Source organism: Myzus persicae, unplaced genomic scaffold (genome assembly GCF_001856785.1).
Source record: "Myzus persicae strain clone G006 unplaced genomic scaffold, MPER_G0061.0, whole genome shotgun sequence".
In the NCBI taxonomy this organism is placed as follows: domain Eukaryota; kingdom Metazoa; phylum Arthropoda; class Insecta; order Hemiptera; family Aphididae; genus Myzus; species Myzus persicae.
The window spans coordinates 23670-50637 of NW_019101535.1; the positions used below are offsets into that span (position 1 = coordinate 23670).

General features: G+C 28.6%; 1 protein-coding gene across 1 annotated transcript; it reads left to right on the forward strand.

Moving 5' to 3' along the window:
• The first annotated feature begins 6049 nt into the window (after positions 1-6049).
• LOC111029447 (solute carrier family 46 member 3-like) lies at positions 6050-26606 on the forward strand. The gene is made up of 8 exons (XM_022308447.1): positions 6050-6663; positions 19571-20273; positions 20565-20937; positions 22389-22490; positions 22587-22724; positions 24220-24303; positions 24368-24524; positions 25052-26606. The coding sequence occupies exons 2-8, from the start codon at positions 19683-19685 to the stop codon at positions 25296-25298; spliced, it is 1692 nt and encodes a 563-aa protein (XP_022164139.1). The 5' UTR covers positions 6050-6663; positions 19571-19682; the 3' UTR covers positions 25299-26606.
• The last annotated feature ends 362 nt before the right edge of the window (positions 26607-26968 follow it).

Consider the following 26968-nt stretch of genomic DNA (forward strand, 5'->3'; position numbering starts at 1 on the left):
ACTAATACCAATACCCGGTCAAACGCAGCACGTGGACTGCTATACGTGACCTACGTATATTTACCATACATTCTTGTAATTTTGTTAGCTCCTGCGCGCCAATATTTTGATTTCGAGTTCATCATAAAATATATTATTTTATTTACGCATTTCTCGGAAAATAAAACCGATTTATAATATTTCATTGTAATTATAAAAATATTATAATATATATATTATAATATTACATCATAATAATAAGCTGTAGTCAAAGGCAGTATATATTTATAATAATCATAGTGCATTATTATAGTTTTAGAAAATCTGTTCTCTTATAATTTAAACTTATGCCACCAAGTAGCTCGCACAATTGTTGATTGTTTTAAAAATTCACAAAAATGTAATGAACAGATCTTGGAACGCCAAATCATATTTAAGGGACCGTTTATAGGTTATTATTCCTTTATTAAATGATTAGTAAATGTTTATACAACCTAACATTTAGCTTTAAATAATTTTACTTGAGATTACACTCTTTACACTTGACACAGGTATTGAACAATAAAACTGTTAGTCATAGACAGATCGGACTATACTTTATAAATATATTATCTATTTGATTATCCAAGCTGTAGCTATAGATGATGAAATATTTTTTTGATACTCTTTGATTGTTCCAAAATCGATTAATAATAATAATAGCATTTATGAATCATATTATTCAGAGTAATACACCAAATATTATTTCATTAATATAATACTTTATAATATTAATAATGTATTTATTTAAATTGTGATTTTTGAAACAGTCCGTGTATTCTTAAGGATCACATTTGACAATACTTGCATTTATTTTATACTATTTAAGTTCTCAAGAGTGTCCTGTGCCAATAGAATTATCTTCTTTTTTTTTAATAAGGACCACCCTTTTATATTTTTGACTGTTAATTGGATTATTTTATTGAAAATGTTGACGCATCTGAATCGAAATTCAAATAACTAGTTTCTGAGTACTCAATGTAGGTACAACGTACAATTAATGATAGTTATAGTAAATAATAACTGGTTTAGATATGGTACAAGGAAGATTTTAAAATTATGATAGTTTGATAATTTGTACATTTTGTTATGGTATAAATGTACAATAACTAAAGAGCATTAGACTAAATATTACATAATAATATTATAATAAAGGAAAGAACTTTTTATTTTAAAATCATTATTAAGGACTATTATCCTTAGTAGGTTCATACAATTTAGGAACTCGTAAACTATTCGTTTGTATTTTTCTATAAGATGCACCAATAATAATCTAATTTGGGGATGAGGTGACCGAGTGGTCTGACGCGTCCGCTGCGACGCAGCCGGTCGTGGTTCGATCCTCGGCTACCGGGCGGCACTTTTCTCCGGACAAGTCGCGGTGACCGGAGAACAAGTGCTGCCATCCCCCACCCCCGGGGCATGGCAGAAACCTACGGGTGCCCCATTCGAAATTCTGCCAAAACAAACACACACGTGTTCCCCCCTACCGTCCCAAAAATATACAATACAAAAAAAAACCTACAATACAAATCCTACTACAGCTAATGGCCTCAGTTGCCGAAGCTTAAAAAAAATAAAAAAAAATAAAAAAAAAAATAATCTAATTTACAGTAAAAAAAGGTGGTTCTCATATTTTGAGAGAAAACGAAGTTGTTTGCATTACCACATGCTTCTCCTTGAATTGAATAAAAAATCTAAGGATTTGAAAATGAGGTCATCAATAATTAATAATAAATCAATAATAAAAATTCTAAAAATGAGAGTTTGAATAAATGCATTACTAAACAATAAAAGAAAAGTTAATCATGCTTGGTTAATCGCCCCTTATGTATATGTACATAGCATATAATGTATCCTATACATTCATATGGATTAAAAATATATTAAAAATTTAAGTACCTAAAATGTAGACGAAGTATGACATATTTTATTCTGAACAGAATTTAAATTACTTTGTTTGAGTTGTAAGTTGAACTAGGTATCTACGTTACGCATTAATATCTTATTTGTTTTTCAGATTGATCAAATTCGCATAGTTATCAAAAAATATACTACAATTATATAACTTATTGCGTAAGAGTGTAAGACAATACTTGCAGTTCTTTTGAATACATATTTATAGTACTTTGAAGTTTGAACTATGATTTCAATGCTTGCATCTAAGTAACTTATTTATTAGAATTGGATATTATACTTAAACATATACGTACTTCGGGTTTCCTTAGTTCTAGGAATTATAATGTCTTCATGATATTATCAACAATATTAGTAACGGAATAATGCCAATAAGAAATATTGAAATCATATTACCCCATAGGTCATGATAAGTTGTAAAAAATAAAATATATAAAATCATTTTTGATATCAATTAAACTACAGATTTTGATTTATTGTATGTACCTATTTGTAAATCGACGTATCTATATATTATATTATTCATACTATAATAATAATTTTAGTGTCGATTTATTCCACAGTTTACAACTTGAATTTATATACGTATTGAACAGACACTGTTATTTTCAAGTAGTCTTACAGAAAATTTCGAAAAAATCATCACCCACTAATGTGGGCATTTGGCAGATATTCAGGTTCAAGATATAATTTTTCTATTAAACTTATAAATCAAAATATTTTTATAATCCAATTAGCTTGAAATTCTTTTCTTATTTACTTAAGTATGTTAATAGTGGATAAGTGATATATTGCGGTTTTCAAGAATTACAGACTATTTTGTTTTGTTTTGTTTTATTTCATACAAATTGAACTATTAGTTTGTACGATTTATAAATGTAATACGAAATATTTGCAACAAGTCTAAAATAAAATTCGATTATGATTATGATTATAAATCTTTAGTTTAAAGCTTAAAATGAACCAACACTATCATGTGACATCTGTTATACTTTTAATACCAAAATATAATATTTTGTGTCTAATTTATTTTTAAATCAAAATTTGTCTGTACCTAAGTTTTTAAAATATAGTTTTTGAATAGTGTTGGATTATTATTATTATTATTTTAATCACTCAATTTCTTTTAAAAATGTATTCAGTCTACTATACACAAAATGTGTAAAATATTGTTTGATGTAATTTTGTAAACTTAAGTTATACTTTCGAACTTATTTATTAAGCATAGTGAGGCTTCTAGACCAAAACTAACAGAATTTCTTCTGAACAAATTTGTTAATAATAAAACAAGGCGCGCGTAGGTCAAATTGGTCCGAATGCAATTTCAGATATGTTTAGTTTAAATAAAATAATTTAATTGTTGAATTTATAAGTTATCGTTACATAAAATATTCTTATAAAATAATATTAACTTAAATTTTCTATTTAATTATTTTATGCATAGGTACAAGTAAACATTTATAGAAATAATCAAATACATTCGTCAAATGTTTAAATTGTTTTTTATTTACTGAACATAGAATTGTATAATGATTATAACAATGACAATAATTATTTAAATAATGCTTTACTTTTATTTTATGCCTTTGTTTATTTTTTTTTCTAGTTAATTACTGGTTTTAGAGAACTTAATTATACTAATTTCTTATTAATTATTATACACGCTTATTTATTATAAAATAACTGTGATTACTTGCAGATTTTATTATAATGTGGAGAGAGACCTTGTCAACCAAAATATAAGCTAATTAAAAAGTTGAATGTTACTAAATTTATTCAATGGTTTAAATTTAAAAAATATTTTTCGGCAAAATGAAGTTCTTTTTCAAAAAAAACTATCTTTAGTTGGGAAAGACATTGAATTATTATAAACATGTCTTTTCTTATGAGCCCTAAAATTTAAAACGTTAACAACATTTGCAGAATCACCAAAATTGTGAGTTATATTTTGTAGACAAACATCGTTTCCATTCAGAATCACTTTTCACTGTTACTATGATATATCATTGGATTGAAAATTAACATATCAATTACAGCACTGGCATACGAAATGACAAGATACCTTCGATATTCGACACCTAATGACCACTTAATGGCTAATTTACAACAGAGACTCTTTCCCGGTTTATGAGTAGTGGTATTTTGTTGTATTCTACATTCAAACTATATTATGCCTATATGATTTAGTGCTTAACATCAGTCAATGACTATTTTATCATAAAAAGTTCACTAGATTTTTTAATAAACTTTCAAATTATTTTGATTATTGCTGACCGATTGGTAAAGTTACATTTCTATCATGTCATAGATTTATCAAAGTTGATGTTCTTTCAAATTTATTCCTAAGACACGTGCAGTATATCATAGTAGGTACAATCAAATTTTAAGCAATAATAATCTCTAAGAAGAAAAATCCTAACCCCAAAATAGTTTGTAGTGCACCTAAATAGTAGTAATAGCTACGTGACTTAACATGTTTTCGACATCCTGTTGAGCTCTATGTAATATATTAGGTGTAGTCCAAATTATAGAATATTTATTTCGGCCAGCTTAAAAATCAGATATGATAAAAAGTTAATCGATGTACAAAAATGTTGAATAAATATGAAACTTATGTGTTTTTATCATTTAGTATTTGAATATAAAATTTGAAATATTATGTTATCATTCAAAAAATTAAACGTTTGAAAAAATATAAAGATAAAAAATATAAAACCTATATTTACTGTCAATAATATTGTTTTGTAATAAATTCTAATTATATAAAACGATATTTTCAAAACGTGATTTCTTTTCAAAAAAATTAGTGTTTACTGTTTATCTTATATGTTTTGAACATATCAAAATATGTTTGTCCTATAGTTAAAATTATTTATGTGTTTATGTATTAGGTATTACACCCAATTTAAATATGCAAATAACAACACACTACTGGATTAAATACAAGAGTATTGAAAATATAATATAGGTAATATATTATTCTTAACCGATGGATGACCTACTAAAATACATTATTAAACGATGAAAACTGTTTATTTAATTTAATGGGTTCGAAGTATTTTGTTAATAATTTATAAATTATAATAAAAACTGTGCAATTATGTTTATAGAGCTTAACCTATGACGTGATTGTGTTGCAAATATGTGGATTTATCTTTGAAAAAAAAAATATTTTAATTTTAATTCAACAAAAATATAAACACTCACATTTCAGGGTTATGTTAAAACTTTTTCTGTTTGGCATTTTCCAACACATATTATATAAAAGTACGCTTAATTTGAAGTATCACGCTGACTTTATCCGAATATAAAATACTCTCATTTCGTTTTTGCTATAAATAAAAAAACTACGGTTTTATAATATTAACAATATATATTATGTATACTATATAACGTATTTATGAGTATTTCTTTAAAAATGGCATTGTTGTGCTGTTATATGGATTCCTCCTGCTGCACATGTTATTGGTACCTACACAGCAATCGTTGTAAATCGTTTTTTTTTAAAATTTTTTTTTTACGATTTTTCACCTTTGTATTTTATAATCATAATATGCAATTGAATCACTAAACTGCGCGTGAAATAATAAATTATATTCGTAAAGTTTCACCGTATACCTCCTACACGCAACGCTGGCAATTGCGTCGTAGTCCTGCGATCGGGATTCGCAAACGCGCAGAAATCACCACCAAACTTTGAACGGCCTGCGCCGTTGTATCAGTCGAGACGTATTTGACGCATACGAATAATAATAATTACTGTCGCGGGTATCGTTTACGACACCGTGGCTGCAGGTAATCGAAAATCAGTTGGCAGAGCATTCATAAAATCACGACCAATATCGAATACATTACAATAATATTATAATATTATCGCGGCAAGAGCGCGTAAAATAATAATAATAATATCATCATGAACCAGTAACAACAAGTGTGTGTGTGCCTGTGTGCGCGCTCTCGAGCGATATTAATATTATTATATTATACACTCGCCGCGCTGCAGTGGGTACCGTCGAAGTGGAAAAGCGCCGCCGCGTCGGAAGTGGGGAGGAAGCAGAGGGCAGCGAATAGGTGTATTATATTATGTGTATTATAGCGACGACAAATTAGCAGCCTTCCGCGGTGACTCGCGTGGATATACAATATTGTTTCCATAGTAGTATGGCGCGTAACTGCAGCCGCAAGTCGAACGTCGATCGGCGACCGTGGTACACATGCACATAACGCGTTTACGATACGACACTATTGTTATACCGCGATGACCAACGATCGATGACACATATATGTATATATTTTAATCTCGTATATTATATTCCACGCGCGACGCGAGTGTTAGTCAGTTGTACAAGAGCACCTCTCGGGGATACGAAAAACGTACCTATTTATACCGGCTCGATTGCACGATATCGTATACATTTCGAGACGTCGTCGTCCAACGAGCAATACGGTAATATTTAATGCCACGCTGTGCACCGGCCACAAATAGTCCGTGGTTATATCACTATTTTGTGAGCACAAGTATCATACGAGAGTGACATATTCGTGACAACTCGGCTCATTCAATTCGTCATTTAAGAATACGGTATCGTTGTACTCCCGCTGCAGCGTTCGATTGATGAATACAATTGTTTCAAACCATGTCATAAGCCGCGATTGACTTTTCCAGATTTCGGAATCTATTACTGCACCATCGTGTACCGGGCAAATCGTCGTGATTTCGGACGAGAGGTAATATCTTTAAGTTTTAATACTATGATTTATTGTATTAGGGGTGGCATATGATATATTTTGTATTTTTTTTTTCAATTAGACGTAATAATATTATAATAAACATTTTTTACTCGGAAGGTTTTTTATTTTATTTTTAATTTTTACTATGATGTTCGGCCACCGACTATAAAGATGTGAAAATCATAAATTTGATTTTGAATTAAATGTCCATTTAAGCACTATAAACATACCACAATATTATATTATTACAGCTCACATAAAATACACGATAAATTATATTTTGTTTGGCTTTCACGAACTTTTAATACATGAACTTGTTGCAGTACTTACACTCCTATGATTAGAGTACCTATTTACTATGATTTTATAATTTTTTTTTTTTTTACTACTTGGTTTTTATATTTTGTATATACAGAATTTTAGGTCACTCGGAATTATGACTAAAGAAAGTTGTTGGTCTAGTTATAGTGAAAATTGGTTTTTAGTTTACATAATTTACATTGTATGTAGTTATGTGCTTACTGATGTGAGTTTATTTAATTTTTCTAAAAAAGATTTAAATTCGTAGATTGTATAAGTAAGTACAATATAAATGCTTTTAAATTCAGCTAATTCGTAGGTGTTATCTAATCCATTATGTAGTTAAGCTTACATTATTTTTAAATTAAAACTAATAAATTATTTTAACCTTGTATTAGGTAGATGTATTCAGTAGGGTTTAAAGATCGGAACTAAACTTCTTTTTATTATAAAGACCTCAATCAATTTAGTGTTCGTCGAGGTACAAGGATCTATACGAGGCCTTTTTATGAATTCACTGGTGTATGTAACAATATGTAACATATCTATTAAAGTATACACTCTTTAATAGTCATTATTTTATTATACAGTCGTTAAAATGTGCTTTTAACAACTGTTCATATACATAATTTAACATAGGATTTATAAGGATGGTCGGGGTTTCAGTCATATTTTTAAGCGCATACAAAATAATTTGATCTATTCTACTTTTTTTTCACAAATCTATACATTTACCGAATATTGAATAATACATTTTCTTTTAAAACAATTTGCTTTTAATTACAATTGTTATTTCAAAATACAAATTCCTATTTATAGCGACGACACATTTTTGAACCGACTATTGCATAATTTTTTATTTTTAATATTCTTATCACTGTTATTTTAACCGAAATAATATTATTTCAGTCGAATGTCATAACACGACATTGTTTCTGGTACATTCACAGATTCAGTATAATGGAACAATAAAAGTTAATTATGTGGACCTCTTACAAAAAAAATAATAAAAAATTTCCTCATCTATTGTTTATATACACTGAATGTGAATGTTATCATTTGTGAGTATGCAGATGATGTTTATCAAAATTGTTCGTACGTTCAAACTAACTAATGCAATAAGTTTATGATCGATAGTTTTACGAACACAATAATATTTTCCTTCCTGTTTGAACCACGATTTACTATTATACCTAAGCACCTAATGAAGATTGTTTTAGATTCCTAATTAAAAATTTTATGTTTACCGTTTTACTATTCTTTATAGTTTTTTTTTTCGTTAAACAACTAAAAAAGCTTAACTTTAATAGATAAAACAATTCTCACAGTTGACTCTAAATAAAATAAAACACTGTTATTCAAAACTTTTTAGGTATTTAATACACTATTGATATTACAAAATAGAATCAAAACCATTTATAAAGCATTAATCCCAATTAGTACTTATATTTTCCTATTTAATGACAATTTTTCCCAGCCTTGTTTAATTGAAATTTAGAAATTAAAAACAACATGATATACTTATAGTGAGTTGGGTGCAATTGTTGTATTATTGTACTTTTTAAATGTTATGATTTTTTTTTTTAATGCTTTGTAAAATTATATCGTGTTGTATTTGATTAGTCTTGTGTTCGTATCATTCTCTCGATCTAGATAGTGTGATGACTTATATCACCATAGTTCGTAGCGATCGAGTTAAATAATGGATCTCGCGCGTATTATACATTTATACATTGGTATTAAGTAGGTATCTATTCAATTTGGGAACAAGAAACGATTTGACCAAGAATGTGCTGATAGGTGCAGACGTATTATTTTCGACAGCTCATTTGAATACATATATATGTATACATATAGTTAGTTAGATATTAAATGTGCTATACAGTTTCAATACACAATGATTTAAAATTAAATACGTCGCAGAACCAGAAATCTCAACGTTGATGCAGTATAATATATAGGTTAGGTTAGGTTTGGTTAAATAATATTGTTACTATTATTATTATTTTTTTATTTTTACACGACAAAGACTAGAAATTTTGGATTTGAGTTTTCATCGAAGCCAGTTTAAAATGTCTGTGCTCACTGTTCAGTGTCGTTTCGGTTTACTGTTATTGTCAACCCAACTATCTGCATACAATACGTATATCTACGTTATATTATTTTTTATCTGAAGATATTGTGATCAGAACCGTCAGCTTGGGGCTAGCTTGTTTTTTCAGTAAATAAAAATCATATCTTGTTATATTTTTTTAGTCTTGACTTGTGCATATCATTCACTCGATCCAGATAGTATATAATGATTTTCATTGCCATAATTCAAAACGATCGAGCTTAATAATAGATCCTACGTATAATCTATATAAATATTAGCCATTCAATTTGGGAACAAGAAAAAATTTGTACAAGAATGTGCAGGTGATATCAGATACCGTATTATTTTTGGTAGCTTATTTTAATACATAGGTATCTATATACAATATATATATACCTAGTTAGGAATGAAATGTGGTATACGGTTTCAATATAGAACGATTTAAAAATTAAATACGTCGTAGAACGAGAAATATTAACTTGGATGCAGTATAATATATGGGTTAGGTTAGGTTACAAAATGATATTAGTATATTATAATTATTATTATTTTATACGGCAAATAGGGGAAATTTGCCCCAAAGTTTTCGGTAAATAAAATTTTTAAGTTCTGTGTTTGCAATTTTCTATTGTTGTCAATCCAACATTATACCTACATAGTATAATATACGATACATATGTTCTTATTTATTATCTGATAATTCAGTTCATGAGATTCGGCGAGGCTGACTGCGTTGAACGTTTTCAATAAATAAATATATTTTATTGTACTGATCTTATGTAAGTGTATATATGTAGTAATATTATTAAGAAAGATTTAAGTTGGTACATTTTGAAAAAAAATAATTTCATATACAAATTTATTTGAACCGTACACATTGATATTTGATAAAGTACTTCTCAAATCTATTAGCCACGTTATTTCCCTACAAGTATAACGCGTAATATTTTATTTATTTCGAGCAACACGGATTAAAATTAATTTCTATTTAATTCGTTATCCAACTTTATCTGCGATTTTTTTTTTTTAATTGAAAATATTTCCCACCTGAAATTGTGTAACATTATATTTGAATTGGTTTATTCAGTGTAGTTTCTTATTTTATATAAAGTTGAACTTAATTAATACATTTTTTGTATTAGATAATTCATTGAATAATCTTATTAAATCAAACTTTTTTATATCTTATTATAAGTTATATTATCACATTTTTACATTTATTATAGATACGTTAAGTTCTGAAACGTTTGAATATATGAACACGGTGCACCTTATTAATGCATATTATTATAATTTATTTTCATTGTTGAACAATAGCTGGATAATTGTATTATTACTTAAAAAAGTGCGATGTTTATAATAATGCAAACAATTTAGCCATTGATTCAAAAACTTTTTGATTTATTATTATATGATGACGCCTTAAGAATATGTATTTTTTAAGTACAACTAATTAGACTTTTCATGTTATGAATATTAGTTATTATATTATCTTTATTTTTCTAGTATAGGTACATTAAAAATAATCTCGCAATTTGTCTAAACAGTATTTTAAGATTCAAAATTCAATATTTAAGGTATTATATTGGTTACGTAATAGTTTTAAGAGGAGTAGTAAAATAATATTAAAATAAAATATTTTTCAACTTCATTAAGTTGTTACATAATATAAAATTTTTTTCTTAATTTACTGTCATATTAGGAGCCTATATTTTCGTGTCTGAACACAAGTTTTGGACAGTTAATATACAGTCCCGCTCACGGTTTTTGTTATCCTGTTGTGTAATGTGAGCGGATATAATGATTAAGACGAAGAAAAGCAAGTGGGTCAGATGTTTCAATAATAAATTGACACAGTTTTAGTTTCTGAGTGGAGCGATGAATGTATTGGTCTTATGATGAAATTCGTTTTTCCTTTTTTTTTGTGTGTTAAATGACACTTTCAATAGTAGAAAGAATGCCTCAATCTTAAACTTTGAGAATGGTTTCTGGTAGTAAACTGGATTTAGTTGGTACCTACCAAGGTAATATTTTTTTGAAAGCTCTTTTTGTACTATTTATAGATACCTATTTAAAATGTTTCAAAAATGTTTGTTATTGTGATGTTTTAGCTTGAAAATGTAAACACGATTCTTCGTCATTTTCTTTTACTAGAAATTAAAAGTTTAGCACAAGGCCACATAATTTTTGTATATGATTGATTAAACTTCAAGTTTAAGTTAAATTATTTTGTTGTACTCAGTAATTATTAAACGTAGAGACTTTAAACTTTTAATTGTCACGTGTATTAATATTTACTTTATACGATGACGTTTCAATTTATTTAGATTCATTTTAAGCTGTTTACACGATAAATATTTTCAAACTGTACTACGTGGCTGTATCGAATATTATACGGTGTTGTTAACAGCTGGTTATTTTAAATAATAAATTATATTATAATAACTATTGTATATTGTACTTACGTGATATGTTGTTAGAAAAATAATTACTTTAGCAATATCAACTATACATATTTAATATAAATATCCTTTCTTAAAGTAATATTGGATGACGCTATTTAATATTTATCTCCACTCAGAATCGTTTATGTTATACAATGATGTATCACTGAATTATTATTGAACACAAACTACAATATAGCAAAGTGACTACCGGGTTTTTTTTGTCTTAAATACAATTTAAATAATTTATGGATATAAATGTATATATATTTTCGTGTTTGTTTGAGATGTTTGAACTCAAAAATAGGTAAAAAAAAAACGGAAATGTGTTTATTAAATGTACACAATAATATGTAGGTAACTCTTAGGTTGGGTTGTATAATTGTAATACTTTTAATTCATTTCATATCAATCGTAACATTTTCTTCTTCGTTAGCAAAATAGTTTGTTTAAACTAAGTCACAAGTTGCTCTATATTCCTAGAACACAAAAACGAACATCTTACTGCATTTATCGCTTCCGATTTGTATGAACAGTAGACTACGGTGATGGAGAAGAAATCGATTTTTACCAATAATAGAAATGTAACACCTGTTGATTATATAATTTAGTTTAAGTTTACAGGACTACAACGATGACACAAGTACACAACTATGAATTATGATGGTATAAAATAATCTTAGAATTTTCTAATCACGAGTTTTAGTGAGTCTCTTTTTAGTTAAAATTCCGTTCACAATGCCCGATATTTGTATAAATGTTTAGTAATTAGGTATACAGTGTACATTGTATAGTAAATAGTAATAAGAAGTAGGTCTTACCTTATACGTCTCATTTATATCAGTAATGCATTCTGTTGAAATTGTTTTTGATATTTTGTTTACTTTGTGTAGGTTCTCTAAGTAAAAAAGTTTATTTTAATTCATTATTACTCACTAAAAAAATTGTGTATCATTCTAGCTAATAAATCAAAAATGTTCGATTATTTATCAGTATGGTTTGTACATTATTTATATGATATACGTATTTAATGCTTCTTAAATTTTGGTACACACATTTTTTTTTAACAGGAATAATAGGTTGTCCTGTAGATGGGAGTGTGAACTGTAAATACTCCAATATTTTTAAAATATGTCTAGTTTTGAATTTGTTGTTTTCTTACTTTAATTTCAATGGATAGTTAATCAGTTCTCACAAACAGGAAATACCATGGTGTATTTGTAACAAAAATTCAAAAATCAATTTTAACGACCGAAACATTGCGGTTATGGACCACGTTACTAGTTACCGGCGTTGAGCGGTTGTTGTCAAAGTTAATTTAATAAAGGGACTGAGCGTGGTTATTTATCAAGGTCGTTTAGAGCAAATAAAAAAAAAGAATTACAAATTAGGACTGTCTGTAATGACATCCTTTACACTACTAAATCTCCGCAAATTGACTTTGAATTGTTTCATATAAAATAATATATAAGAGTGTTCTTGTGGAAGAATTGTTTTGTCCTCTTGGAATTGAAATTGAGGAGACACGCCAACACTCTCGGTTTATCTGTGAACTCAACAGTCAACGGAAATGTTTGGGGATTTAATACGACTTTAAATTTTGAATTTTGATTATCACTCAATCTATAATAATATTTTAGTACCAAATAAGAATCACCATAAAGTTCCAAATTTTCTAATACAGCCCACCATATAATAATAATAATCTAATATATTATTATAAAATGTTACAATTTGTTTTCTATAATGTATCGATAAATTTAATTGTTTTCAATTTATATATAAAACATATCACTTCGTATTACTGTATAAATTATAGAATCTTGTTGACACGTTTTGTAGAAAATTATAAACAGGTACCTATACCTATTTAAGGCCATAATGGTATACCTATACATAAACCTTTGGGTAAGTAGGTAACAAAACTTAGTCCTAAAAACTTGTTCTAATCCACAGTTATTGTGAATTAAATCTCTCAAGTGAATTATGAGTATTATTAACTGTGGAATAATATTGTAATAATATTGTGATTTGTGACCACAAAAAAAATGGTGAATACGATTTGATCGGGGCCAAGGACAGAATATTGTTGTCATTGATGATGAAAATACTCAATGTTTCTAATCGACGAGTTTGATCAAAATTACACACACATAATATTTATATATCTATATTTATTATCTTCTGCTACGATAAAAATTGTAAAATATAAAACAAAATTATGTGTTATACATGTTGTACTTACTCTGCAATGTGTAGATGGACCAGTTGTTTTTCATTGTCATCTATATTCCAAATAAAGTGTAAACGAACGGTGTGTGAACATTAGAACACACATTATCTTTAAAATCATCCCCTCTTTGGCTGTCGTCAAATTACTACAGTATACAAACTACAATATGATGACCTCTTAACTATTTTAAATTGTATACAGTGGTAGGACGCATAAACGGTATTCGTTGTATTAAAGGTCCATTAGACTTAGAACGCAAAAAAAGTTAAAACGTGTGTCTGTAATATTATTGGTGTTTTCACTTACTACTCAGGGGTAATTAAAATTTTTGATAATATGCGCTGGCCGTAAATATATTGATATTGACAGTTGATTTTTGTGTTCGAGTTCGAACAACATTTTTTTTTATTGTGGGCGAGAGTTTAATCCAACCCCTTGGTCCCAATCGTTTCTATATTTTCATCGACGGAAATTATTTATAGATACTGCAGAGTGCAGAGTCGAGGTTGCAGGAACTACCAAGTTTAGCACACCGATGTCCAAATATACTAAATATAAAAAATATATATCGCTGAATGACTACTAATATAATCTAAGTATGATATGAAGGAGCTTAAAAGTATATTCGCGTGTTACGAATTTTGTTTTATACAAGGTCAAACCGAGATTTTCATGAAATTATGATTTGTGTAATTAATTTATATTTTACGAGCATATTATAACATAATATATGCAAAACAAAATAATAATAATAAAAAGTCACAATACTACAATAGAAACATGATGGAAATAACAGGTAGTACCTGGCAATAGAATAGATTCAAATCATTGTTTTTATATTGAATTAGGTACCTATATTAATTTTGTCTAGTATTAAAATTACATAATATGTTTTTTTACTGGATATGTCATTAAATAATAATGGGAGTACTTATAACTCTGTCGTCTTAGCGGAATCGAGACTTTCAGGAAAATAAATGTTAAAATTAACCCTTTTGAAATTTTTATTATTTTCACAAGCTTCCACAAACGACCACACTCCAAAAATACTTACATCCAAATTTTATGAAATAGGTTTTGATCGTTTTTTTGATAGTTAGATTAGGGTGGTCCATCCATGGACCTCGGAGCTTTTTTTTGATTCCCCCCTCCCAGAAGACTTTCATTAAAAATGTCGAGATAAGATCGTGAAAGTCAGTCTTATCGCCGCTTAATAACAATGATTGTGAGTTTTCTTAAACGGTGTGAATACTATTCACAATCTCGAGCATTATCTATTTTTCTAGATAAAAAAAAAATATGAATAGTAATATCATATTTTTATTTTGGTGGCGCCGGTACTTTTAAAAAGTGTAAATTGGTACACCAACTACAAAAGGTTGGACCACCCTGACTTAGATATTGAAATGGTATAATCGAAAAGATCATACGAAAGTATCCTCATACCCAACTAATGTCGTAACAACGAAATTTTATTTAATAATTATTACAATGGAGATGTGGCCCAATTATTTTTACACATAAACAAAAATTAAAAACCTGAAAAAATGTTAAAAATAAAACATAAATAAAATCATTATCAACCAATCAATTAAAGATGAAAAGGTTACATCTTCATAGGCAAGTCACGTTCACCTATTGCGCGGAGAACTCAGCTTGTAATATTGATAGAAATTGCAAAAAGGAAATTTGTTCTGGCCGTATGTGAAGACATAAACATTTAGAAGCGGAAGTATTGTGTTTCTAAGTCAACTACACCGGCTACAATTTTACGTACAAACGAGTACATTTGTAATCACGAAATAAGCTTAACTTAATTATTATTTTATTTTTTATTAATTTTGGTGAATTATTCGCATTCAAGTTTCTTGTAACATGTGTAGTACTCTTTCGATCGAGAGATGCGAATACAATTTAGTGTAACCATATGATATTTTTAAATAACGGGATGTGTACCTATATATTTTCTTGTTTTAAGACATACTACATTGAATTGTTTAGGTTTACATAATACTATGATTCGCATATCACATACAACATAGGTAGTACACTAATATTGTTGGATCATCAAGCCTTGAACTAGTTGAACTGTGTTATATTATTATTTACACAGTTGTAATAAAAATAAATCTACTCATGTTGTTAAGTACCGGTTCGTAGAATGTACATAGATTATAAACAGTTATTTAAAACAATATTGGTACTTGGGAAAAAGTCAGTTCAATTATATGAGAAATATTAACATTATTGATAAACGAGTAACAAGTTCTTTGGATAATGATATTCATTAAAAAGGTATTTTTTATAATAAAATTAAAATATTTAGACGTTTAAGGTCTAACATATTTTATTCCACTTGATGATAAATTGGTAACAAGAAGGTATTTACATAATGTATTACAAATATAATTATAAATATTATACAATCAATGCTCCTCCTCTCCATATATTTTACTAGAATTTATACAAATTTCAATAGAAAAATGATTTGAAAAATGTCTCAGCTCGCCACATAACATATTTTATTATGAAAGTGTAATTTCTGTATAGGAATAATATACTATGTCAAACTTAACGTGTAAACCTCTAAAAGTACCTGTAGTTGTATATAATTGTATAATGAAGCGATTTCTATAACAACAACATAATTGTGACAAAGGTACCTACTGATGATACTGCGAGCAACATAATATTTTAACATTATAAAATATGTTCAATGTTCACTGTTACTTATATTAATTGTAGGTCAATGTGGTGGTTGCAAACTCCTCACGACTACTAACTGCAAACACCGTATGCGCTTAATTACTTTTACTTATCGTGCACGATAATAAAACTCGATATTTATTAATTGCTCGTGTAGTACCTAATTATAATTATATTTTACTGCGGTAACAATGAACAAATACAATCGGCATGCTATATAAATATGCGCAATGGGTATTTTTAGACCGATCGTGTTGTGTTTGTGCCTAATGGTGTTTGTGTTTGGTAGGTAAGTAACAACACTGACAATAAGAGTGTTTATCCAAAATGTTTTGAAACTATTTAATCTGTTAAAATCTGCTAACGTATTGATTACAAGGTTCTCGGAAAATTTGATTTATTTTCCTTAAGTATAAACTTTAGCCTTTAATGCAGCTTTACTGCAATAGTGCAGCCACATAGTTTATATTATATCTACTGTATATAATACAATATGTATATACATCTAATAATAATCATTCGGTATAATAATCTGATAAAGGCTAAAGGCGTGTTCATAACATTAAAGTTTTAATTTAACAGATTTGAAATTTTAATCGAACAATAATACTAGTTAGTACCGACTATCGAATTACTACCTACGACCCTATGTCCCTGCCTACGGTTAATGTTTATATTAATTGTTCATATTATTATTTACCATTTTACCTATTGTTACATCGATATGTTTATATCTTTTTATTATTAACACTACTATTTAGTATAAGAAAATTGGTAGAATTGAAGAATAGTAGGTATAACCTAGGCACTTGCATTTATATTTTGATTACAGTAAATATAAAAAAATAATATATTTAACATAATTTATATCAATCTTATATTTTTATCTTAAATAAACTTATAATACTGAACTATATAAAGCTACAACTATATTTTCTTTGACTTGTGTCTAGACATTCTACGAAATAAATTCTTACATTTAATTTAAAAAAAAAATGTATTTAGATAATGTACCTCCTACTTATAATTTGTTTTGCTAATTATGTTGTACCAACTATTAAAATAAAAAGTCAATAGAAAACCACCGTACATTAATAAAATTCCTTATTACACAATAGACTGAACTGGTACAAATCAAATATACCGTTATTCAAACCATCATAAAAAGGTTGTTTGTTAAAAAAAATTAAAAATAGTGTCATTCAAACATTTGTGTATAATATATATTTTATTACTTTATGTTTCTATAAGCAATTCGATTTAAAAATAAGTACAACATTCAAATATTGAATACCTGATGTTGTGGTAGGTACAGGGTATGGGCGTATGACATGGTTCAAAAATCAAGGTTAATTCTTAATTTAATTTTCTATTTTCTATTTTCAATTCAGTAAATTATTGTTTAGCATTACAGTAATTGTTTAATTGTATTATTTTGAATTAATTTTCCAAATGTAAACCTAAAATTATGTTCGTTTAATTGTCAAACTAATAGCCAATATACAGAGGTAGTAGGAATCTACCTACTCTAATTTATAAAATATATAATTATAGGCTCTTTAAAATATCCAACTATTAATCAATTAAATTTATTTCATATTCCGGGTTTTTAAATTACAATATTTCATTTATTACATAATATTTTATTAAATAACTCACTAACCCACACAGCGGCTCCACTTTTTTTTCAATTAAAATTATCAATTTCTCACTTATTATACAGCACAATGTAATGTCAATAACTGATAACAAGTTTAAAATAATATTTCGAAAATATTTCTAACTAGCATTTGTTGTCTCCGTTTAACAAGTGTATGACATCCCTTTAAGTTTGACTATACTTTAAGAGAATAGAAAGGATATTGTTAGCTTTACATATTTTGATAGTTGATTGATTGAATCTTATATTAAAACCAACGAAACTGAACGTAAATTATCTATATACGTGCTTATAAAATGTAAATATTACTTTCTTTACAACCAGGCAGTTGCGTCCATATTAACTAAAGTATAATATTAGTATTAAGCTATAAAGTCTTGTTTCTATACTATTATTAATTTTAAATCAAAAATATTCTGATGATATAAATTGTTTTTGATTATTTAAAAATGGCATCTAATAAATTGTATACCTTTTCTAAATAAAGTTTGCATTTGGGTGTTATCTCAAAAAATAAAAATTAGTCCACCTCTGTATTCAGAAATCGTCGGCTCACTGTTTCGTATTAATATGGAAAATTCCGTTATTGTGTAATGGACAACAAAGTTTTTGTATCACGATCATTAATGGTCACCATGATTTATCCGGTTATTTGTTGACGTGCCTATGAGAATGCGTTATTTAATAAAAAAAATAATAAAACAAATCATTTACGTGATCGGAGACATACGAAGAGACGGAGAGAGCGCAATGAAGAGCGGAAAAGATGAAGAGAGAAGGAAGAATATGATTATTATTATTATACACAAGATAGTTTGTCACTTTAATGGTGTTACACAAAGTGTGTCATAAGGTCATTGTTTATAAGTTACTGCTGTGGACCATTGACCCGCCCGATTATAATTAAGTATTACTGCAAACCTATCACGTCGGCCCATAACAATTTGTCGTTGTATTTTCCCTATCGTTTTTATTATTGTCTTTAAATTCAAATAATTATGTTGCCAAAGATATTTTTGTGGTTTTTTTAATTTCAATGCCATTACAATGGTTTTTCCTTATAGTACTTTATAATTACTTGGATAAGAATTTTCTCTTAGGCTTCATGGTCTTGACACAAAAACACTTAAAAATTAACTACACGAAGAAAAAAGTCGGCTGATCCAAAGTTAGTATTTGTAAACTTGCCTATACAATTCCGTGTTGTTTTCATAAAGTTCTACTTTCTATACATGCATTACACCAACAATATGTAAATATGACTTTGTTCATAAATAACTCCTGCACAATAATCATACAATTTTTTTATTCAACTAAGTAGAAGGTATATAATATGTTTTATTTTTAGACGTGCTTTTATTTGATTTTTAAAATTATTGATGGTAATATTGAATCTACAACAATTATGTCTTAACGATGACATCGTATTTTGCAACTGCTTCGACTTAAGCTATGTTTGGTTTTAGATATTCGGACGATATGTTTGAGTCCAGACTCCAAGTGTACTTTGCTGTCGGACATATTCAATTCAACCCATAGCAACGTTTGAGCACTGTCCCTGATATTCCCGAAAACACAATGACCTACGACACTAGCGGGGTAAAACGCGAGAAGCAGTCGCCGCCGGAAGACAACCACGAATCATGGCAGGCCATGAGCATCATGTCAAAAGCCAAGTTTATGCTGAAACACTGTACGGTGGAGCCTATGTTGGGTTGCTATATAGTGTCCAGCGTGCTGGCGTCACTCGCCACTCAGAATCTGAACTTGCAGAAGGCGTGCAGGGTGAACCTCCGTCTGGACAACGCCACGTGCTCTGCGCTGGAGAGTCGGACGATGGACAACTACACGAAGGAAGACGAGGTGGTGGTTCAAGAGCTTGTGGCTGATATGATAATATGGAAGACGATTGTGCAAAGCAGCATACCGTCGGTGCTGATAATATTCATCGGGTCGTGGAGCGACCGGAACCACAAGCGGAAGCCGTGCATGCTGATACCAATTATCGGTGAATTCCTCACCAGCATCGGCCTGTTGGTCTGTACTTACTACTTTTACGATCTCCCGATGGAGGTGGCCGGGCTCGTGGAGTCCGTACCGCCGGCTATGACTGGCGGATGGATGACCATGTTCATGGCCGTGTTCAGCTATGTCGGAGACGTGACTACGGTTAGTATAAAAATACAAGTGCCTATATATACTCCTAAGCTATACCTTAGGTTCTAACCTATCACAGTCTTGTCAATAATGCGAGTTTCCCGATTAGTCCTGTTTTTGAATATCATGATATTGCAAAGCGTAAATCTTAGAGTTTTCATTTACTCGTGGAGTTATATTTTATAATTCACGGCTATTCACTGATTTCTAATCGAAAATGCATACAAAGTAGTGTTTCCACTGCAGAGATCCATTTTTTTAAATGAGAACACTTTTTTTAATTTGTTCATTTTTATTTTTTAGGTGAAAATGCGCACGTTAAGAATCGGTATAGTGAACGTTTTCTGTTCTGTAGGTGTGCCCATTGGTACCGCATTATCTGGTGTACTGTTCCGAGAACTTGGATTTTATGGCGTATACATCATAGCCACAGTATTGTACATATTTGCTTTTGTATATGGCATGGTTTTCATCAAAGAAACGAAACCAGAGATCAGTATTGAGAGCAAAGAGCCACCAAGGGACACGTCCTGTGTGGATTTCCTCAGAGATTTTTTCAGCCTGAGTCATATTAAAGAGGCCGTTCGAGTAACATTTAAAGAAGGACAATACAACCGAAGACTAAGAATTATTGCTTTAATGGTTGTCGTCATTGTCGTAATGGGCCCTTTGCACGGTTAGTAAATCCAAATAAAAAATTTACATGCTTGAACGTATTATTATTATTATTTTTTTGTATTGAGTGAACATTTTTTTTCTTATTTTACTCGTTTAATCGACCTTGAAATTTGTAAAGGTGACGGCTTGATAATAGATTGTTTTATTAAGTTGATAGGCATAAAAATGCCGGATATAAATTGTGTAAACCCTAGACTATAAGTAATATCAACCTCTCTTATATGAAATGCAAATGAAATGCATATCTAATCATACACTTCTGTCTATGATTCATATACATAACACTTAAATATTTTTTTTTTTTTGATAAACATTTTTTATGTTACCCTCTCGAATAACCACTAGATAGGTTATTAACCCGTTAAATTGCACTATTGATTCATTTTTCCATCGAGTATCATTCAAATTAAAAATAAATACATTCCCATATATTTCTTAAGTGAACCTAGCATTCTGTAGTTTTACTCACGAGTACCTAATACATTAATTTAGTAGTACAGTGGGTATAACTAATTTTACACAAATTTTTGCTTTTTTTCAATAAACCTTATTCTACTTTTCTAGTGTATACTAAAAATGATAAATATTAATTTAATGGAAATATGTGCAATTACCTGGAGGTTATTTTTAAGTCAAAGTTACTCAATAATATGAAATTATAGCTTCTTTATTATATTATGCCATCATTACGGATGTTTTTAAAATAGAAAAATTCTCGCTATAGGAGAAAGTGAGAAAGACAATGGCAATGAAAAATTAAAATGTTAACAACGTAATTGTTTTAATCACGATGACCTTCGACTCCGTAACAAAGCTTTTTAATTTTGTTGAAAACTTATAATTTACAATTGAAATACTCATTGCTGTCTGTTCATATATAAATGGGTTTAAATAGTTATTGCTTATGATAAATTTTGTTTTACAATATCAATGCCACCGAAAAACAATTTTTTCTCTTCTCAAGTAAGTAAATATAATTCGAATTCAATTGAGTATACAATAGTTTGTACTTACACTTAAGCTAGGTATATAACTATACAATTTATAACTCAGTTTGTCAGTGGCATTAATACGTATGAATTCTGTCGTTCAAATAAGAGCCAAATATAATCTTGGACAGTTGGATAATACGGCAAACGTTGACCATAGACTATAAATATAAATTCGAACATAATATTATGTCAATGAACAAATATTTCTTTAAAATGTATTCAAATATTAATTCATCGTATTATTATTACTTTTAATATTTACTGCTACTATTACTAGTAATGTACTAATAATAAAAATACTGAGCCCCGCAAAAATTTAACATTGTAAAATATTATTTGCAATTAAATAATTTTATATTATATCGTACTAACTACCAAGAGTAAATACTAAATATAAATACTTGGTCTGTGATTCAACGGTTCAACATAGTAAAAAATATAACATAATATTTTGCAGGTGAAATGTCCGTGATGTATCTGTTTACACGTGTAAGATTCAATTGGGACGAAGTGAACTACAGTATGTTTTCCACGTATTCGATGATTACTAATCTTGTAGGTTCGTCAACATTTATACATTCAAGTTTCAACTTTTTAGTATTGTTTCATTAGTAAAAATATATTCGTGATTTGTTTTGATTTTTCATCTGAACAGGTACAATGTTTTCGGTCGGGGTATTCAGTCACATGTTGCAAATCGACGACGCCTTAATCGGAGTTATATCATGTATGAGCAAAATATTGGCCGGATTTGTTTACGCGTTTGCCACAACGGATTTTGTATTTTATTTGGGTTAGTGATATTTCAACAAAAAATTAAATAAAAATGGAAGTAGGTACCTACTAATTTACCACTTGCTAAGGAAGAAGCGCTTTAGCAGCACGGCGAAACTATAACATTATAATGTTCTGAAAATCAAATATAATATGTATATGTGTATAAAAAATAATATGTATTACACTTATTTACAACCCATACACACATTGTAAGGTTAATACCAAATAAATAGGTTCCTATAGTAACAATTAGGGCTTGGAAGTTTGACAAGCTATACCGAAGTTAAAAATCAAAAATTTATATTTTGCATATTTCGTCCATTTCAGAAAAAAAGTGCATATTTCTTGATTTTCATACGCCTATTATGCATATTTAATGTAATATTTAATTGACATTTTTCCATTCATATCATAAAATTTTTTCTTGCATATTTTTTTTCTTTTTTTTAGCTCTGATTATTTCCTTGCTCTAGTAATAATAATTGTCTTATGACTTTCATAATAATTTTCCAGTCATACAATCTCATAGCTCTAAAATTAGATAGTATGGTACTTAAAATCGATACAAATTTAGTGCCTAGTACCTATTTATCAAAATAAAGAGTTTGAGTAAATTACATTAATTTTTTTGGTTTTTATAGTAGCATTTCAAAAACAAAAAATGTAAGTACTTATTCAATTACCACTCACTTAAGAAGAAGTGTATTAAACGCCAAGAAACTATAAATTCTGAAAATCGAAAATATGTATTATAATGTATAGTATACCTACTCACATTACACATTTAGTGAGTAGTATTCATCAAAACAAAGAATGTAGGTATTTTTAACTTAATTTTTGGTTTTTATAAAAAGTTATTGTCATAACTCGTTCAAAAGAATCCATTAAAAGTACACCATACTCCTAAACCAAAATGCTGATGTCTCCAACTGACAAGTGCGTAGCATGGCAAATTTATGCTCAGCAGTCTCCATTTAGCTTAGTTAGTTTCAAATGTAGTCTAAATAACCTATTGTTAAACTTAAAAGTAAGAATATTATCTGTATTTTTAAGTCGGTCTACGATATTTTAATTTTTTGATTGCAATATTTAGCATACTCATAACTTGCCTAAAAATTAAAATTGATATATCCTAAAAACGCACAGACACAAAGACTGTTGTTACTTTTTAAAGTTTTATTACCGGTCAATTCACTCTAATATTAAAACTAACGATGCTAAACATGAGTAGTTGAGAGTAAATTTGCCACATCATGCATTTGCAACTCGCTAGATAAAGACAATCAATCATCTTCAGAATAGTTAAGTTTATTGTAATTGATTCGTATTATATTATATGCTTCCGAGATATAAAAGCTTTTATTGATAATAATAAAATAATAACTATATTGTTAGTTATTTACTATAATATTTTATATTTAAGCAAATATCAAAACAAAACGTTTATTATTTACTTGTTACATTGTATGAGACGAATACATTTGACGATAACATGGATATTATATTTACAGCACCACTTGTTGACATTGTAAACGGCACGTCATTTATCGCTATGAGATCGATTATTTCCAAACTCGTACCGCCAGATGAACTAGGTATGCAACAGTTGTTTTTAAATCGAATTTAATTTTCAATCTAATAATGTTTAAATTATTTCAGGCAAGGTAAACTCGCTCTTTGGCGTATGTGAAGCTCTGGTGCCCCTAATTTACGGACCAATGTATAGCGCTGTGTACAAGGCCACGCTGAAGACGGTTCCTGGAGCGTTTTTCTTACTCGGTGGCGCATTAACTGCTCCCGCAGCTCTCATATTTCTGTTAGTATAATTGATGTCCTACATCGTGTTTATCTTTAATTTTATAAATATATTTAAAAAAATAATTATTATTGTATTATAAGATTCAACAATAAGTTAGTTTATACAGTTTTGTTTACATAATGTTATGTTTGTAACTCTTTGGTGCATTCAGGCCCGAATTAAAGGGAGTCAGGTGGGTATGGCCCCGGCCCCATTAATTATTAACACCAACGACAACAATATTATAATGTTCAAACAAGGATAAGAACAGGATTGTACCTTTTATCGATTGAAAGGGGGCCCACAATGGGCATAGATTAGGACCCAGTGACCTACTCGATGATGAAGTATACACTCGACAAAAGAGCAACCTTCTTGGTTTTAAAAAATATGTGTATGATTTAGAGGTTTCAATGCGGGCTTTGATTCATTTATAGCTAACAATACAATTTGATTAGAAAATAACAATCTAACTGTTATGTAATTCGACTAGTAACTTATTAAACAAAATTATTGATGTATATATGTATGTGTATGTATAATAGATGGATGTACAACGAACATAAAAAGGAAAAGAGAGAAAAAGAAGCAGAGATCAGAGATGAAGAAAAGAAATCTGAGGCACTGAAGAAAAAAAATAGTTTGGACTTCAGGATATCCTCTCACGACTTCGACTTGAAAACTATATTAGATAGGCGGACACAGACTCACAGAGGTTCGGGACAATTTTCAAGTCTAGGATTGGACAACATAGCGTTCCAGATGGAAGAAGGAACCACCAAAGGCAAATAATCCTAACGATTTTCAATATAGGATTCAATGATTGAATATTTTTTATTTCTATTGTCATTAAGTCACAATTTCGTTCATTCGTATCGTGAGTAACATGTGTACATAAGTTAAGACGTCCTTGAAAATTAACTGTACAATAACTCTGTCTCAAAATCAATAACTTAATGTCCATATTATGATATTTAATTTATGTTTGTAAATTAGTATCGTCATGGTTGAAATCAAATATCTTCGTATACGTTTATCGTTTTTCCGTATATGGGAAATTCAGCGTTAGCTTGTGGAACTATTTTCCTTTGAAATATGACTATTGTTTTTCTAGGTTTGAAGTAGCATATTATTATGAGTACATACTTGTAATCATAGCTAATAGTCACCTGCGTTCGGCTAAATGATTACTCACTGACCACTATCCAAACAAAAATGTTGTATACAATATATAATGCTATATAATATATATATATATATATACTGTTAATAATTATTTAGTTAGGCGAGTGTTATAATGTTTACTATTTATAGTATAATATTGTCTTAAAGACATAAAATACAGTTTTCCTAATTTTTCCTGACAGACTTAAATATCTAAATTTTAAGTTGCCCATCTTTGTACATGTAAATATACATAAATATATAAATATTCACCCGTATACATAATATTATATATTAGTTATGTCTTATGTATTATAATATATTTTCATCCCGAGGTATTAAAAATAATTGAACTATATTGGTTCGGTTAAACAGCATAGATTTAAGACCATTAACATAGTTTTTATTATTTTTTTTTTTTTGTTAATGTTAATTATTATAAATTTAATATATGTTTATCATGTGTTACGTGTAAGGAAATTAAGCGACAATAGTTTGAATATTTTAAATACCATTATTTTTCAATCGATCAATACAGATTAAATTTAAATATGTTAGGTACTTACTACTCAGCAAAAAAAAAAAATGATCTATATCAAAATATTTTTAAGTATGTAATAATCATAGAAATAATTTTGTGTATTCTCAATTTGCCGAATACCATTTTTCAAAAAGAAAAATACCAATAACTGAATATGGACTCCAAAGTACGAATATTACATTATTATTAATTCTGTAAGACAACTTATCAGTATATTATATTAAGCATAAAAATGTAGGAAAGAATTACAGTTATAGAATAGTAATTTGAAAATTGTATAGATGTACATACTAATATTATTGTATAACCATAAATATTAAAATGTATTTTTATTTAAGAAGACATATACCTATACCTTAGTGATCATAAATAAACTTGTTGATATCAAAATGAAATTGTAGATCATTTAAAAATTATTTTTTGATTTTGTAAACGTTAAGAGGTGTAATATCCATTGGTCACCATAGGCCGTTACTTCACTCATAAACCTTCCACTCGTACTATGGTACTGCAGACCTGCAATATCAATAAGAAAAAAAGTCACTTTAAATTGATCATATTTTCTACCATATATATATATTTATAATAATAAATGTGTTATGTATTGTAGCGTTTTTATTTCTGTGACAGAATAATTCATTTTTGATAATTTATCCGTAAAAATTTGTTAGTTTGTGAGGTTCTTGTTCAATTTTATTATAAAGTTGTGTATAAAATTACGTAAAAAATATAAATTCTATACTGAAGGTTCTCCTTT